Source organism: Vollenhovia emeryi, unplaced genomic scaffold (genome assembly GCF_000949405.1).
Source record: "Vollenhovia emeryi isolate VEMERY1.0 unplaced genomic scaffold, V.emery_V1.0 DF939316.1, whole genome shotgun sequence".
In the NCBI taxonomy this organism is placed as follows: domain Eukaryota; kingdom Metazoa; phylum Arthropoda; class Insecta; order Hymenoptera; family Formicidae; genus Vollenhovia; species Vollenhovia emeryi.
This window is the reverse complement of record NW_011967050.1, coordinates 61,132-77,930: the sequence shown is the minus strand read 5'-3', so window position 1 is coordinate 77,930 and position 16,799 is coordinate 61,132. Positions and strand designations below refer to the sequence as shown.

The 16,799-nt window shown below is 33.1% G+C and overlaps 1 protein-coding gene across 7 annotated transcripts in view; it reads left to right on the top strand.

Moving 5' to 3' along the window:
• Positions 1-16,799, top strand: part of LOC105558733 (ecdysone receptor) — a 98,006-nt gene that overhangs the window by 50,295 nt on the left and 30,912 nt on the right. The window contains exons 1-3 of one of the 7 annotated variants that reach the window (XM_012006596.1): positions 9,166-9,317; positions 9,425-9,499; positions 14,198-14,790. The exons of 1 other annotated variant lie outside the window; for it this stretch is intronic. In XM_012006596.1, coding sequence (XP_011861986.1) covers positions 14,490-14,790 — 301 coding nt within the window. In that variant the 5' untranslated portion in view covers positions 9,166-9,317; positions 9,425-9,499; positions 14,198-14,489. 5 more of the 7 variants (XM_012006593.1, XM_012006594.1, XM_012006592.1 and 2 more) reach the window with 5 other exon arrangements.

The following is a 16,799-nucleotide window of genomic DNA, read 5'->3' as shown; positions in this document are numbered from 1 at the left end:
ACCGTTGTACTGTTCCACATGGGTTTGCGACTTTCCACATGAAACGAGATCCACTCCACACCTCGGACATAGTTTGGGTAGAGTTATATTTTAACGAGGTGGAGCCCCCTCCGCAGGGGGGGGGGACATACTGTCTCCACGCATGTTGTACTTCCATGACGTACGACAGATGGAGATGGGAGGGTAGATATGGAAGAACAGTACAACAAAGCATCTAATAAAAAATGTCGAGGCTATGATAGTTTTTAAATAATGAGCGATTATATTTCACAAATGACAGGTCTTAGATTTCGCGCGCTCAGGCACGGCGACATGACGAGTGATAAAAGTGTTCCTATGTGTTTCGCGAGCGAGCGAGAACCAAAGTCACCGTTTAACGGGACAGAAAATATTTGGGAAGACGATGATCCGGTTATTTTGAAAACTTGAGGATAAAGAGAGGCAGGAGACTAGATTGAATCTAACTGAAAATTCCAAGTTCACTCAATAAAACCTTCTGAAGGTCACTCGGGGTGCATATTTTTCGGGCTCCCCCGATTGATTATCACTGTCGGAGTCACAACAAAGGTTTTTACCAAGAAAACCGCAAGAAAATATCAAAATTCGGAAAAGACCCTATTCTATAGAATTACCATCGTATTGAACATAATGTTTTCTAATATTTGGTTATTTTTTAATTTCGGAGGAGGTTTCGGGGGAGGTCCGGACCCTCCGGACCCCCTCCCCCCTTGGCTACGGCCTTGGACACAAGGTTAATATCACACAAAACGGACAATCGGTCCTTTCGGGACTCTCTCTTGTAATAATAAAGTGAGTATACGAAAAAAAACTTGGCGCTGCTAAACCCAATGTTAATTGTGCTCTTCCTCCTTCCTTACTAAAGTGTTAAACTCTTTCTTTCTTTTGTGCATACGTGTGCGCGTACGCGCGCGCGCGTGTTATGGATTAGGGATTAGAATTAATTGTAGGTTCAGATTGTATACTTCAGTGGTTTAGCAACGCCAATTATTTTAATAAACAATAATATCATGAATCAGGGTCAATATGTATCTCACAATTAAATTAGAAAAGGCTATCTTTTAATAAAGTATTTAGTTCTATTAAATTTGTTTGCATTATTGAATAAGTATTAAAAATTTGTCTCATTAATATTATTAATATTAATATTATTTTCTTTATTTCTTCCGATAAAATTTTATGCTTGATATTGTTTGGATATAACATTCTAATATAAAAAATAATAAAGTACCTAGTTTGTATAAATATTCAGTTTAGTTGGTGCCATTTGATGATATCATTACTTTTTATATAAAATATGTTATATATTTTTAAATAATACTTGATTCAATAATACTCAAGTAATATTTGCTTATACGTAAATTTTGTTAAATATATTTTCCCGACACCAAATATCTCTAAGTGCAACGTTGCTACATCCGCAAAACATTACCGTTCACGAAAAAATTAACCTAGCCAAATTATTCTTTGGATTTATCATACTCTGATACTGTAGGGTTAGCGTCGTTGAAATTTAAACATGCACATCTTTAAACAGTTAACTACTATTGCTCGATTATTTGTTTGAAACCTTATTATAGATTTTTTCTACTGACAAAGTCCAAGTGTCAGGTTTCTATCTCAGCAGCCAATGGCAATAAGCGAAATGTTAAAAACAGTTAATTTTAAGTGATTATATCTCGGAAACTATACGGTAAATTAAGCCCAAATTTTACACACATAAGTATTAATATCTAAATTAGTTTTGCTGCAAGTTTAAAGAAAATCTGTAACTTCATCATTTTTTACCTAACTACCTTAAAGATGTTGTATATCAAGCAGCTTGCTTGTAAAATAATTTAACAAGTTGTTATCGATGCAAATATGTAATGCTCAAGAATAAAGAGCTCGCGCAAAGCATGCGCTTTGTATTCTCTAATCCAATGAGCTTTATCTATAATATACTGGAGTGAGTGGTCCTATTGTTCTCGATGTCGCCGAGAGAGAGGTACTGTTGGGTAAATCTCTATCTGTTTCTCTACTGTCTGAGTGGTCAACGTGAATTTTTTATCTCATAATTTTTATCGTACTTATATAAGATGACCCCGTCTGTCTACCATTTCAGATCGATATTCCACCACTTAATAATTTTTAAACTTTTTATCCGCACCCAATACGACACTTCCTTAGAATTAGTAAAAATGCGCTGTGCCAATGATTTTCAGCAGGTTTAACGGCAGTTTTTGACAACTCTGCAAGAATTCTATGATGCATTAGAATTAGTTTTAAAAAGACTCTCCGGTCATTAACCATTTTTTAAACAATTTTTAACAATTATGTCCCACACAATACTAAAATATTAATTTTATTGATTTTGTATACATAAACAGTAAAGTAAATATGCGCAGTATGCTGTTTTCTTGTAACGCAAGTTTGAAAATTAGTTCTACAAATTAAAAAGTAAAAATAACAGCTGCCTCTCTTTAGACAACTTATTTTATTTTGAGTAACTGCAGTATTGAGCATGTCATTTTGCTGTTGATTCTTTAAAATTTAGTTTTCCCTTTAAAAAATAGTAACTTTGCCTAAAATTAACTAATAACTATTTACTATTTACTATACTAATAAAAAAACAATTAAATCAATAAATAAGAGCTACAAGTTAATCATTGTTGCTACGATTTGTTATAATTCATATAATAGTAATAAATATCAGTTATAATCATTCAGGATATATCGTAGCACGACAATTTTGAAACATGATACTGCAATGAACAGCGTGCAAATTAGAAGAGAATTATAATTTCCCTTTTACTCCCTCTGTCTGAAATAGTTTTCATGTTATATAATATGAATGGTATGCATTCTAAAATATTGAAACACATAACATACTTTAGTGTGATGTTTTAGGATTAATAGTATGTAAAAGAGGTGATAAAAGATTGTTGGATTAAGGCTATCAAGTTTTCTCACTAGCAGAAAAGAGAATTCTGCCAAATGAGAAAGGATAATTAAAACATAAAAAATATAAATTGTTGTAATTAATTTAATAAAATAGCTTTAAATTAACAGAAGCAACGATAAATCAATCCTATTACAATTTCTAGTTGTATTTCGAAGATTTTCTAATAAAACTTAGAAGCATAGTTTGTTTTATAATCAAACGAAATTATGTTTTATATCTCAAAAACTAAAAAAGGAATCGAATATCTTGAAGCTTTGTCGATTCGTATGTACATTCTACATATGTCTCTTTATAAACTTTCTTTATTATGAAAATAGCATTAAAATTTTTATTTTTATAACAATTTAAAGTAAAGATATTTTAATAAGAAGTTAAATTTTTTCTTTAATACATGGTGTATTATACGATATTTCAACAAAATCACATAATTGTAGTTAATTGCGACGGAATTGCTAACGTCAGCAACATCATACGGAACACCGATTAGAGTCGTGCATTAACATGCACGGGTGTGCCTCCCGCGCCCACTTTCGACCTTGAGTCAGGAGCCTGGATCACTTGCAAGAGAGCGAGAGAATTGTGATTTTAGAATTACAATCTGGAAATCGAGAGAGTGTAAAGGGTAGAAAGAATGTACGTGCACGGCAGAACAAAAAAAATAAGAAAATTCCAACGTAAATTGACTGAATCTTTATATGTTTGAATGTGCCTTTAAAAAAATTACTAAATTTACCGAATACCAATATATAAATCAAGTACTTGGAGATGGCTATTTCTTAAAACTTTTATTCCAGTTTTTTTTACGAAACAGGTCTTATTTTTTTATCGAACATTTTTATTCTACTTTATCTTTGTCCAAAAAACATAACGAGAGATGTATGACATTTGTGCAGTGTAATTATTAACGCAATTATAAAATTTTTCAAATAAAGTTCTTGCATTGAAAAATAAAAATTTCAAAATTCATTATATTAAATCATATAAAAATTATATTTAAAAATGTAATTATGTGTTATATATAAATATTACATAAGAAAATATAGAAAAGTATCCATTATTGCTACAGATTTCATTTGTTTGTTAATCAAAGTTGGAAAGCAACGAATTTTTGGACAAAAATACACCGTTGCTTTCTACTATATAACTTTAAGCCATCTGTCAGATAATTGATGAATTCCATTTCGGAAAAATGTTGTGTCTTTGGATACGATGAAGTCATTGAGCCATTTTCGGATCTCGTCCACTGATTTGAAGTGCGTATCGGACAAGGCATGTTGCATCGACCAGAACAAGTGGTAATCGGGAGAAGCGATGTCTGGTGAATACGCCGGGTGCTGCAAGACGTCCCAGCCAAGACTCATTATGATGTCTTTTGTCGTAGAAGCAATGTGTGGCCTAATCATTATCATACAACAATTTCATAGGACGTTCTCCTTTGCCAGTATACGGGCGTTTTTGTTCCAATTCTTGACTCAAACGGATTAATTGGTCTTGGTAGCGGTTTGCAGTAATTGTTTAATTCGGTTTTAATAGCTTATAATAAATCACGCTCTTTTGGTATCCCAACAAATGCAGAGCAGAACTTTCTTTCCAAAGCGATTGGGCTTCGCGATCGATGTTGAGGGTTCGCCGGGAATTACCCATGATTTTCTATGTTTTGGATTGTCAAAGTATCCACTTCTCATCACCCGTAACAATTCCACAAGAAAAACTTTACGCTGTTTATTGAGAAGAAAAAGACATACATATATCGGATATGCACCTTATCCATTTTTGACTTTACTAAACTGAATAATTTTCATGGTTATGTTGAGCCTTCCGCCATACTAAATATAATTTTTAATAGCTATATGTCAACGCTACATAATCTTAAAAGAGCGGAAAAATTAGTATATTTGAAACTTACTTTTTTAGTTGCTTAAAAAAGTTTGGATTATTCATTTGTACGCTTAATAAATCATAATAATACATGATATAATTATTATTGTCTAAAAAACAATTTAATTTTTTTGCTTGTTTTTATTATTACTTTTTTCTTTACACTGTAACAATCCTTTACGTAAATTATACTTGTTAAAATGTATCCTTGTATAATACGTAATATTTATTGAAAAGCTTTATTATTATTATTATTTGGACTCTGAATATGCACTTTATTCTTCTTATAATAAAATGGTACTGGTTAATATTCATATGGCTTTACATTAATATAAACGCATATTCTCACGGTATGTTAAAATTATTTGTTTTATTAAGGTGCTGATGCAAATTAGATCATCTCGATTGTTTTCTCATGGGAAAGTCATTTGAGAAAGTTGTCGACTAATTGGACGACGAATAATTAACCAAAAAATTACCATGACAAAATATATTGATTGTCACGTCCACGACAACACGAACCAACGTTCGTTCGCGTCTGTTTCTTGTTCGTTTACACTTGATTCTTAGCTTGAATGCCCTTATTGAGCCGTCGTAATTTTGTATCAAATTGCAAAAAGGGCAAAAAATTTGGGTAAAGATTGTTGAGTTGTAAACTTTAAAATATTATTTGAGAGAAATATCGTGACTATTCCCTGGATGATTAATTTGTATGCAAGCATGTTCACATCCATATAAAAAAATTAGAATACCAACAATTGTAATACATACATATAATCGTAATTAATTAAAATGGTATAGAAGTCGTTACTTATTTAAATTTCCTAATTGTTAATATACTACCGTGGCCAAAACTATATTAAGACGACTACATATAAAATTTCAAAATCTTTGAATAAAATTCTATATAAAAATCTGATTCTTACAAGAATCTTTCTTAACTTAAAAGTGAATATGCATTATATTTTTAGCGGTTGCGTTTATATAATTAGCATTATATAATTTCAAGAAAACGAACTACAGTACAGCCTTACTTTCAAAACTGTAGAGCTGTGGACTATTTTATAAGATAGGTGGGAGAATATTGCGAAAGAATTAAAATAATTAGAAAAATTAAAAGAATTTTTCGGACAAAATAAACGTAGATAGATTATCTATAGCTGCGGTCAAATTGCCGCCTCAAATGTTTCAAAATATTCTTCTTCTCCTTTCTTTCAGAAAAGATATAGTGAAACAATTCGAAGCATTTGTAATGACGGCTTGACCGTAACCTGTACTTGTAAAGAAAATGTAAAGTTGCCCTTACGAAAAAGTAACGAAATAATTACAGAAAATTACTGTATATCAGTAATTGAACTATCAGAAATTACTGATGTACAGTAATTTTCTAATAATTATTTCGGTGCTTTTCCGTATGGGTGCCTATTTTATAAAAAGTGTTTAATGTACTTTTTCATCTTGTAAAAATATTTCTGTTTAGAATCTCCCAACATTTTATTTTATTTTTATCCCATTATAAAACACGAATAAAATAATAAAAATATGTTAATGCATAAGTTTAATTTTATTTTTTGTAGTAGACATTTTCAGTTAATGATTTCAAACGTTTGGTTGGGGTACATATATTTTTGTACTAAATCTTAAACTAAAACTTAAATAAGTTTTACCTGAAATTGAAACTATTTAACATTATAAATTAAATATTTCTGTGAAATTCAGTTTTTAGAAATATTTTTAATCGCTTGTACAGATACACAAACAATAGTTGTGTATCTGTATATATTTTGTAAAAAAAAGCATCAACTTAAAATTAACCGAGAACTTTAAGAAAGCTTACTTTACGCGAAAAGCTCCATACAAACTCCACGATTCAAATCTCCATGATCTACAAATCTTTATGACGAATGTATTAGTTAAATCAAAGGACTATGAGAATCTAATATGCGACGTTATCAATCAATTATTACTTTCGAGTAGATAAAAATTTTCAATACGACGGTTGTTATGTCTTTACGTTATACTTGGGAAATTTCGGATACAGCGCTTCCGAAATGCTGGTTAGTGTGACACAGTTTGTCCAGGCTCGCCTGGGTACGGCGAGGGTTGCCCTCCTTTCTCTGACCATGACCCACCCCGATAGCCCGCAGCTGAATAGTAGCTCTCAGCCCCATTTGAATGCTCCCCCGCGTTCGTAACTCTATCCCAACATGTGCAACGCGTTCTCGCGTACGTCATATATGCATCTATAAGACGCCTCATATTTACTCGACCAATTTCGCACAGTACGTAACAGGTGAATGAGGTCAAATAGTATAGTTATCCCTACCATAGCTTGAAAGTTTTTCTTTTAATTAGGCTTTGCACATTACAGTTTCTAAATACATATATCATCTTGTATGTGATTACGACTGATTTGAGTGAAGAAAAGTGCAAAAGTCAGGAAATACAATATAACAGCTATATTATATTATGTGCATGTATAGTTATATTGTTACGCCTGATTTCCACAACGCCCGGTTTGTGGTGTCGCGCCTGACGACCGTTATTGATCTGTAAATAACGCACTTCTGTCTTTTGTAATAACGAGAAGATTACGAGCTCGGCTTTGACAATGCGCGGACGTGCTGGAGTACGGTCTCTGTATCTTTACCCACGAATAAACGCCTTTCTGGCAAAAGTCTCTTTCCTTTGCATGTCAGGAGTGCGCTACTAACAGCGCACCTGGCGAGCGCGTAACAATATGTGTAACACTACTAAGGTAATTTCTAAGTAAGTACAAAAAATATAAGACGATATTCCTTAGCTTATTTTATAAAGAAAATATTCTATGATATGTTCTCAAGTACTTTGTTTTCAGTATAAAGCATCAGATTTGGGAAAACAAAATAAAAATATCGAAAATCTAAGGAAATGGTTAAGGATGTATCGGACCTATCTTCAAAATAGTACAAAGTCGCTAAAAATTTGTGAAATTGTTCTTTTAGTCTTCCTAATTTATTGCAGAAAAGTAAAAATGCATCCACTAAACGGTTGCTGAGATATAACTATCTTAATTTACACTGATTTTACATGTACTCTTATGGGAAAAGCCGATCTTCGCGGATAAAACAGCTAAAAAAATGTAGAAGAAATAAGTAGTACTTACTAGTGTTTTGAATTCTTTTATACATCTAGTATACGAATAGATAATAACGAATAGATGAAAATGTCTACCAAGTTTCAATAGTCTTTACTGCACCGTTTTAAAGAAATAAAATATAATAAAATATAACTTGAGATATTCGTACTGTCGGCACGAATTTTTTAGTTTTGAAAATATTTGACGTTATTAAGAATTGAAATCAGAGTATTTTCACTATCAAAAGTTTAGGCTCATAAGTGAAAAAAATCGCAAATAATTCAGGAAAAAACATTTGTAAAGTGAAAAATACCTTTGTAGGAGTACAAATAAGACTCCAAATATCGTTCAAGTTTCTTACATCTAGATTTACTATGCGTTAAGAGTAGATATTTAAGTATTTCCAATTTCATGCACTTTTGTCTAAGATTGTACGTCCAATACATCCTTAAAGATGTTTTATGCAAATTTGATGTGCAAACATGTAGTATTGAGTAATAACCATTTGTCAGTAGCAGTAAAACTTTTTCTGTCAACCGCAGGCGTGTGGATAATCATGTTAAGTTTTTTTAAATAAATAAATTATATGCCACTTGTTTTTCGAAATTAACAATTTTTTAAAATCTTCAATTAAAATTCAACAACAACTGCCGCTGTTCTTTTCATGCCAGTTTTTTCCGAAGTTAAAATAGCTCCTTCAAAGAAGCAACAAAATTCATAATAAGAATTAATTTTAAAATTTTCGAAATCTGAATAAAATTAAAAGAACTGTAGGAAAATGTTCAAATATCATTTTTATCTTCAGATGAAGATTAGCGATTGAAAATATTTTACCTATAGTCAATACATCAAAATGATTAAACATGATTTAGGTAAGTCAATTTCTTCAAATCTGTCTGGTTATATCAATTCTGATTACATGAAATTCAATATTGGATTGATACAACTATTTCCTTCAGGTTTGAGAACTATAATTTAGAATGAATTGTCGCTTTAGTTGAATACCATCGGTGAAATTTAGACTCTTCCACATAGGTACGCACAAGTTTGTTCAGGCAACAAAGCATACACTGCGGTACGAAGCATGCGATGACAGTAAAAGTTCCAAAACCAAATCCAGTCGGCTTCGGCGAGTCGGTGTTGCCGCTATTGGTGCCGCTGGCTCTCTCTCGTGTCTGCCGTGCCACTCTCAAGCGACTACTTGCAATCCGCTTTGCCTCAGTCGAAGGTGAACCGTCGGAGTCGTAGCTTCGACGCTCGTCCTCGTCACGCCTCTCAATTCTAATGTTGAACGTTAATGAGCTTCGGACAATCGATACGCGTATAATAGTACGCGTGTACACTATAATTCGCACGAAGGTATTGTGTCGCGATGTGATCGTGTTGTGAGCGTTTATACATTGGTGAAGACATTTAGGTTCAACGAATTAACAACAGAGTGTGTACAGCTTGACTTTTTCAATTAGGTATCTTAGAAATTGTACATTCAGAAATTAAAAGATCTAAGTGACCTTAAAAATTTGACCTGGAGATTGCGCAAGGTGATTAACCCAATCGTTTTACGAACTGCAGTTTGCAGCAAAAGACAGTAATAATATAAAATGGCGATATATCATGCAAGCGCACGACGAGTTGATGGCGTCGGAGCCATTCTTCTGTGCGTGTCTGCCAAGAAAACACGTGTGTGTGTTAACGCGTGACACCCCCACTAGTGAACACTCGCTGCAACGCGATGCAGCAGCTGCTTCGCTTAGGATCTTCAGCCTGACCTGAATATCCAAAGAAAAAAATGGACATGCGTTCACTGCGTTTTTTCTTCCTTTCCGTTTTGTTTCGCGTTTCCGTTCCAGTTGGCACGTAAAAGAGTTTCGAAAAATTATAATATATCGTTTCACGTCTCTTTAAAAAATACACACCTTATTTTCATTTTTCAATCTATATAAGGTGATTTCTAAATAAGTACAAAAAATGTAAGATGATATTCCTTGAGTTAGTCCACGAAAAAACCCAATAAAAATAATATAGAATTATAAAGATTTGTACAGAAATACGCAGTGTAAAAACATGTATAGACATATTTGATATACCGGGTGTCTCTAAAGTCTGTCCTCACCCCTGGATCTCGGAAACTGCTTTAAATATGTAAAATGTTTCGGACAGAAGTTTTAGGATATTGCGGGGAACACATGATGAAAATATGGACTTGACCTTGAATGACTTTATCAAGGCCAGGTCAATGTAATTGTTGTTTTCAGAAATGGAACTCACTATTTTTTATTGCATGTTCTTGTAGCCTCGTCGAGACGTTTTTAAAACACTATCTATTTTTGTTTTTTGCGCAAGCCCCAATTCCCAAGATAGGAAGCTTTAAAGTTGACACTACTGCTTATGGTCGATAGTGGTCGGTAGTACCAATGTACACTGCAAGGAGGTTTCTAAAGGAGAGAGAGGGGGAGAAAATTTTGACTGAAGAAACACAAAATTTGTCCTTTTTAGGGCAACAACACACACACAGTGGAGAGGGTTTGGAGTCAAAAAATACTACGGGAGTTACAAACCGTGGGATCCTTATATCTACTGACACACAAAAGCACACAGCCAGCCTCTCCTCACACACACACACACACACACGCACGTACGTACACATAAGAGGCGTAAATCCAACCATGCGGTACTTACAGCTTGGGTAATGCGAGTACCGGCGATATATCAACTTTAAAGCTTCCTATCTTGGGAATGGCTTGCGTAAAAAACAAAAATAGATAGCGTTTTGAAAACGTTTCGACGAAGGCTACAAGAACATGCAATAAAAAATAGGGGGTTCCATTTCAGAAAACACCAATCACATTGACTTGGCCTTGATAAAGTCACTCAAGGTCAAGTCCATTTTTATCATGTATCCCCCGCAATATCCTAAAACTTCTGTCTGCAACATTTTTCCATATTTAAAGCCTTTTCCGAGATCCAGGGGTAGAGTTAGACTTTAGAGATACCCTGTATAATTTTGTATAACTCTATATATTTATATCTGCTTATGGATAAAAAGTATGAAATCGGTCTACCTTTAAATTTTTGGGCCTGCTGAATTCAAACATGAAGCTTAAAATTATTTGAAGTCCAGGAAACTTTATGAAAATACAATTTTTCCAGTTGTTTTACAGTAAATATTTTATAATGACTAAATGGCAATTATGAACAAAAAGTCTGTTTTTTTTGCTCACCTGTCGTATTCTCAGTTTTTTATCGACCGAAAATCTGCTGCTTTTGCTGTCACATGAACTGCTATCCCATTATCACTTGAAGTTCGACGGCCGAGTCGCTGGTCGTGCATGTAACATTGTATCCCGAGAGCCATGCTTATATGAGAAACACTGGAATTGGTCCGTATTTTTGTGTCTATTTAAATTTGACACTTTGTATTTTAAAATCAAAATATTTTAGAACATATGTTCATAGAATTTTCTTCACAAAGTGGATTCTTAAATGCATATTTTTAAACGGTTTTCTCGAAATATTATTGTAAATAAAAATAAATAATAAATTATATAAAATTTATTATTTATTTTTATTTACAAATTATATAAAATTAGAACTATTAATTATATTGTTTTTGTTTATGATATAAAAACGTACGCATAAATGTATTTTAAAAGTACACGTTAGATAATTATAGTACATATTCTCTTTGCATGTACGTGTACGTGTGTAAAAAATTCATTATTTGTTTTGCCCCATATAATAATCACAATAATTAACTTATGCCTTTAAACGGGAATAACTGTATGAATTAACAAAACTTAATAAGGAAACCAATGAAAATATAATGCATTGATATACTTGATATTTATGCAAAAATACATTAACAATAACAAGAAATACATAAAAAGATAAACGGAGACGAAGCTAGAGGAGAGAAAAAGATATACTATTCGCTAATGGGAAAAGTGGAGCGAAGAAAGATGCTGACCTCGAAACTTCTTTCCTTATATTCTATCATACATAATTTTCATAAGACAAGATTGCTACAAAATTAATTTTTCTGTTATTATTTACACCATATTCTAAAATAAAACTATAAAATGTGTTCTTTAAAATTTTTTCTTTATCTTTGCATATTTATTAAATAAGCTACACCCCAGCGGAAAATATTTCTATAAATAACTACAAAAAATTGACTTGGAATAGAAATTTTTATATCTTCATTGAAACATTAATTTTTTTGTAAAAATATCTACAAAATAGTACCACAAATTACAATGTTCTCAAGTCAAGAAATTATTGCAAGTATTATGTTGCACATGAAATGGCCGTTTTGTGGATTGGTAACATTGGTGACGTTTTAATACGTAAAAGCGAACAGAATGAGACAGTTGTTATATGTTAAATTAAAATGGCACTCCTGATCTTCAAAACCCATATTTCAATTTTTTATTGATTACTATCGATGTTTTGTGACCAGCCAACTTGCAATAATGAATAAGGGCCAAATATCAAATTGGATGGACATAATGCAACAGAAACAACCAGATACATCAACACGGCATTTGGAGAAAGCACAACTAGTGAACGAACAACTAGGCGTTGGTTCAAAAAATTTCGTTCAGGAGATATAAGCCTTGAAAATGAATTTTGTGGTCACCTTGAAATGGCTGTAGACAACGACGAGCTAAGGGTTTTGGTAGAATCCAATGGACGTCAAACTGTTAGAGATAGTGCGGAACAACTAGGCATCCACTATTCAACAATTATTCGGCATTTGAAAACAATTGGTGAAAGTTTTATTTAAAAAACGGCCATTTTATATGCAACAACCTAATACATTTTTTAAAGGACATAAGAAAAGAAGAATTTTTTACGCAAGGTGGAGATTGTGCGTCCATTCAGAAGTTATTTGGGATCAGATTTCGAAAAAAATAATTTAAAAAAACCATTACTCTTATTATATTTAAAAAATCCTAGAAAAACGGTTGAGGTATGAAAAGTTTTATTTTTCAAGTCCTTTTCATAAGAATTTTTAATTTTCAATAATTGGAGCACTATTGCAACAGCATATTCCTGAGATCAAATCAAGTAAAAAAAGTCCTGTACCACTTTTCCTTCCGACAAACAATTATTATTGAGATATCATAAGCTAAATATTGAAAAAGTTACAACATTTTCCTTGAATACTTAAAACAATATTAAGCAAATAAAAAACAAAGTTTATCTTGACTTTACTTTGACGACAACACCCAAGATCAAGTTGATAAGACTATTAAATAAATATGTTTAAACCCTATAATTTTTATCTCAAATATATTTTCAATAAACCAATACTTTTAAGGTAATTGACCGCAACGTTCTGGAACTTTCAACACGTAATATATATACAGGGTGTACCTAAATTGGCGATAAATATTTTAATGACAAGTACTTTGTAACATTTTGAGACGAAAATTCTAATACGAAAAAGTCGAGGCTATAATAGTTTTTAAATGGGAACAGTTTAAACATCTCGAATAGCGAAGCTAGAATTTCGCGCGCTCAGGGATGGCAAAATGGCCAGTGATAAAGGTGCTTTCTTGAACCACACGTCTTTGACATTAATGAAATTAGTGTAAAAATGTATGCAAGAGTTTTATTAAGAAACTATTTCTGTTTATTTGCAATGAATTTTAGAAATAGTTTAACATGTTTTTTTCAATAGTTCAAATCGATATTGATTTGTGTCAACTGTCATCAGCATATCTATTTGGTTAAATTGGTAAATCTCCGCGATGAAATTTTTCGTAATTTAACCAAATAGATATGCTGATGACAGTTGACACAAATCAATATCGATTTGAACTATTGAAAAAAGCATTTTAAACTATTTTTAAAATTCATTGCAAATAAACAGAAATAGTTTCTTAATAAAACTCTTGCATACATGTTTACACTAATTTCATTAATGTCAAAGACGTGTGGTTCAAGAAAGTACCTTTATCACTGGCCATTTTGCCATCCCTGAGCGCGCGAAATTCTAGCTTTGCTATTCAAGATATTTAAACTGTTCCCATTTGAAAACTATTATAGCCTCGACTTTTTCGTATTAAAATTTTCGTCTCAAAATGTTACAAAGTACTTGTCATTAAAATATTTATCGCCAGTTTAGGTACACCCTGTATATATACATATATATGTTCATAAAATATGTATGTATAAATATACCAGCTCATTTTCCCTTCCACGAAAAATGGAATGCGTGGTTTATATGTTAGTTTACACGTGAAAAGAAGAATGGATATAAGAACAACTTTCAGAGTAGATTTCGATTATTTTCCCCAAAATATTATACAAAAATATTGTGACTTTGTGTTTTCAACGATTTTCAAAGGATATGAAGAAATCCACATTGACAGTTCATGTGCAATTGATCAACATTTATGTGTAAATGCCTTGTTAAACTCGCAAGATTACAGAGGATGATCCTCTTGAAATTTATTGCAAAAACATACAAAAAACACTGTGGAGATTGAGAAGAAAAATTATAAGGTGATAGTGAATGGTGAGATGCTGCGGACAATGCCACGGATACCTGTCGCAGGAGTAAGAAGAAAATGGAGCAACAAGTATATTGAAAGTCTTCAAGAATCTAGTCCGGAAGTGTCTAGTAGTGATACATTCTCGTCAAGCTTTCAAGCAGATTCGAGCGCGTCAGTGCGTGAAGAAGATCTTCAACTTTGGGACTTGGATCTTCATCGAGGACTTAGGACAGAATCTGAAAGTCATAACTATCACGCCATTAACACCAGTGCTGCAGAATTAATTAATAGCGATAGTCCAGCTTCACCTTTCTCTGCCTCTATTCAAGGTAAATGCAATCGATGAGAAAACTGTGTTAGATTCTATAATAGTGAGTACAATTATTAGATTTATGAAATAAAGTATAGCCTTTTCAAATTCTGAAACTTTTAAAAATTTATATACCTAACTTTTTAACTGCTACTAAAAAATGACTCATATATTTGATCCCTATTTAAAAAATATGAGGTAACTGAGAATTTTTTAAAATAATTTTACATGTCAACAAGTGCTTTTATATTTTAATATATTTTGCAAATATAAGTGTGTAAAAATAGCATAAATCTGATACCTTTTTAGATTAATCTTTGTTTAAAAAGTTTATGTAACTTATGTGATTCTATGTTTTTAAATAGTCACATGTAAATTTTCTTATAGTTATTAATTATTTTATATTTCGTATATAAAAATAAAATTCAGTATTTACAAATTTTTTATTTTAGTCCAAATATTTTAATTAAAATATTTCATAAAGTATTTCTTTTCCTTACTATCAAGAGACATGGTAATGTCTTCCGCCGAATATAAGGATAGCAAATACCGCGCGCACGAGTCCGACTGTGTATCTTTACGTAAATCTCGAGTCTAGAAACTCTCAGATTATCAAATCACAATAATGGCTGATCCAATCGACTTCTAAGTAAGCTCAATCAATAGCTTAAGCACGATTTATATAATAAAAATTTTTTATTTTTCGCCTACATGCCCTACGAACGGAGATACTGCAATGCCAAGAAAATATAAAAAAAGTTATTAAGAAACATGGTCAACCTTGTAGGCTTTTGAGCGGAATGCGGTAAGGGATAAGGGAAAAATTCTATTTTGTCTTTCTGAAGCAACGTGGCGCTTGCAAGTGTTGTTGACACGGCGAAAGACCACGTGACACATGAATAATATTACTGACTTCATCAACTGTGCGTAAACTAAACTTTTGGTAAACTGAACCACACCGAACCTTGTTTTTCACGTGATGGAAATCCCTTCGGATATTCGACTCTCTGGAGGGAGGGGGGCGGGTTATGCAGTACCCGGAGTTATTCCACTAAAACCACCATGGTAACTTACTTTGTGCGCTTCATAGTCGAAGCCTCGGAAATCAAGAATATACTTCTGCTGCCCCGGTCACTCCACCTTTCCCGGATAACAGGGAAGGACCCATCCCCACGGCTCATGGTGGATGTGGGCCGCAGCAGAGTTTGAAACTACACCGGACCCCGCCTTTTCCTACAGGCCGTGAAACTGGGAGGAGTGCCCCCGCACTCCCCTCTCCGGTCTGTGAAGGATCCCTGTCAGGGTGACCTGGTGGCACATTACTGCGTATCTGAGCCACCTCCGGGTTTACCTTCTCCATCTTGTTCCCCTGACAGAGACCCCTATGGGCTCGGGTTTGCACCCTCCCCTGAAGCCCCCCCCCTCCCCAGTGAGAAATGATTCGTCGATCAATGTTAAAACGATGTCGAATCGACATCGATACCGTCAAATTGACGTCGATTCGACATCGTTTCGACATCGATCGACGAATCATTTCTCACTGGGCCATCACCCCAGGGCGATGACAGTTTTTCTATAAATTTGCAAGTTAATTGGTTATACTATTTCTGGAATTGAGGAATCTGACCGAGATCTAACATTGTGGATACAAGGTATACTTTTAACAAGATACCACACCAAATGGACAATCGGTTCTTTCGGGATTCTGTCTCGCAACAATGAAGTTAGTACAAGAATGTGCAATGTATTTTTATATCTGTTACGTTCAGCATAGCTAATTTTAAGTGTCAAAGTGCTCTTCCTCTCTTTTATCTGTTTATCATTCTTCTCTCGTTCACTCAAGAAAGTACTCCAACGTCCCAGATTTGCAATGCCAGACTCAGTTCTTGTTCAACACAAAAAATTTATCTATTAGGTGTACAAATAAATAATCCAAGCTTTTTTAAGCGACTAAGAAAGTAAGTTTCAAGTAATCTAATTTTTCTGTTCTTTTAAGGTTATGTAGCGTTAACATATAGCTATTAAAAA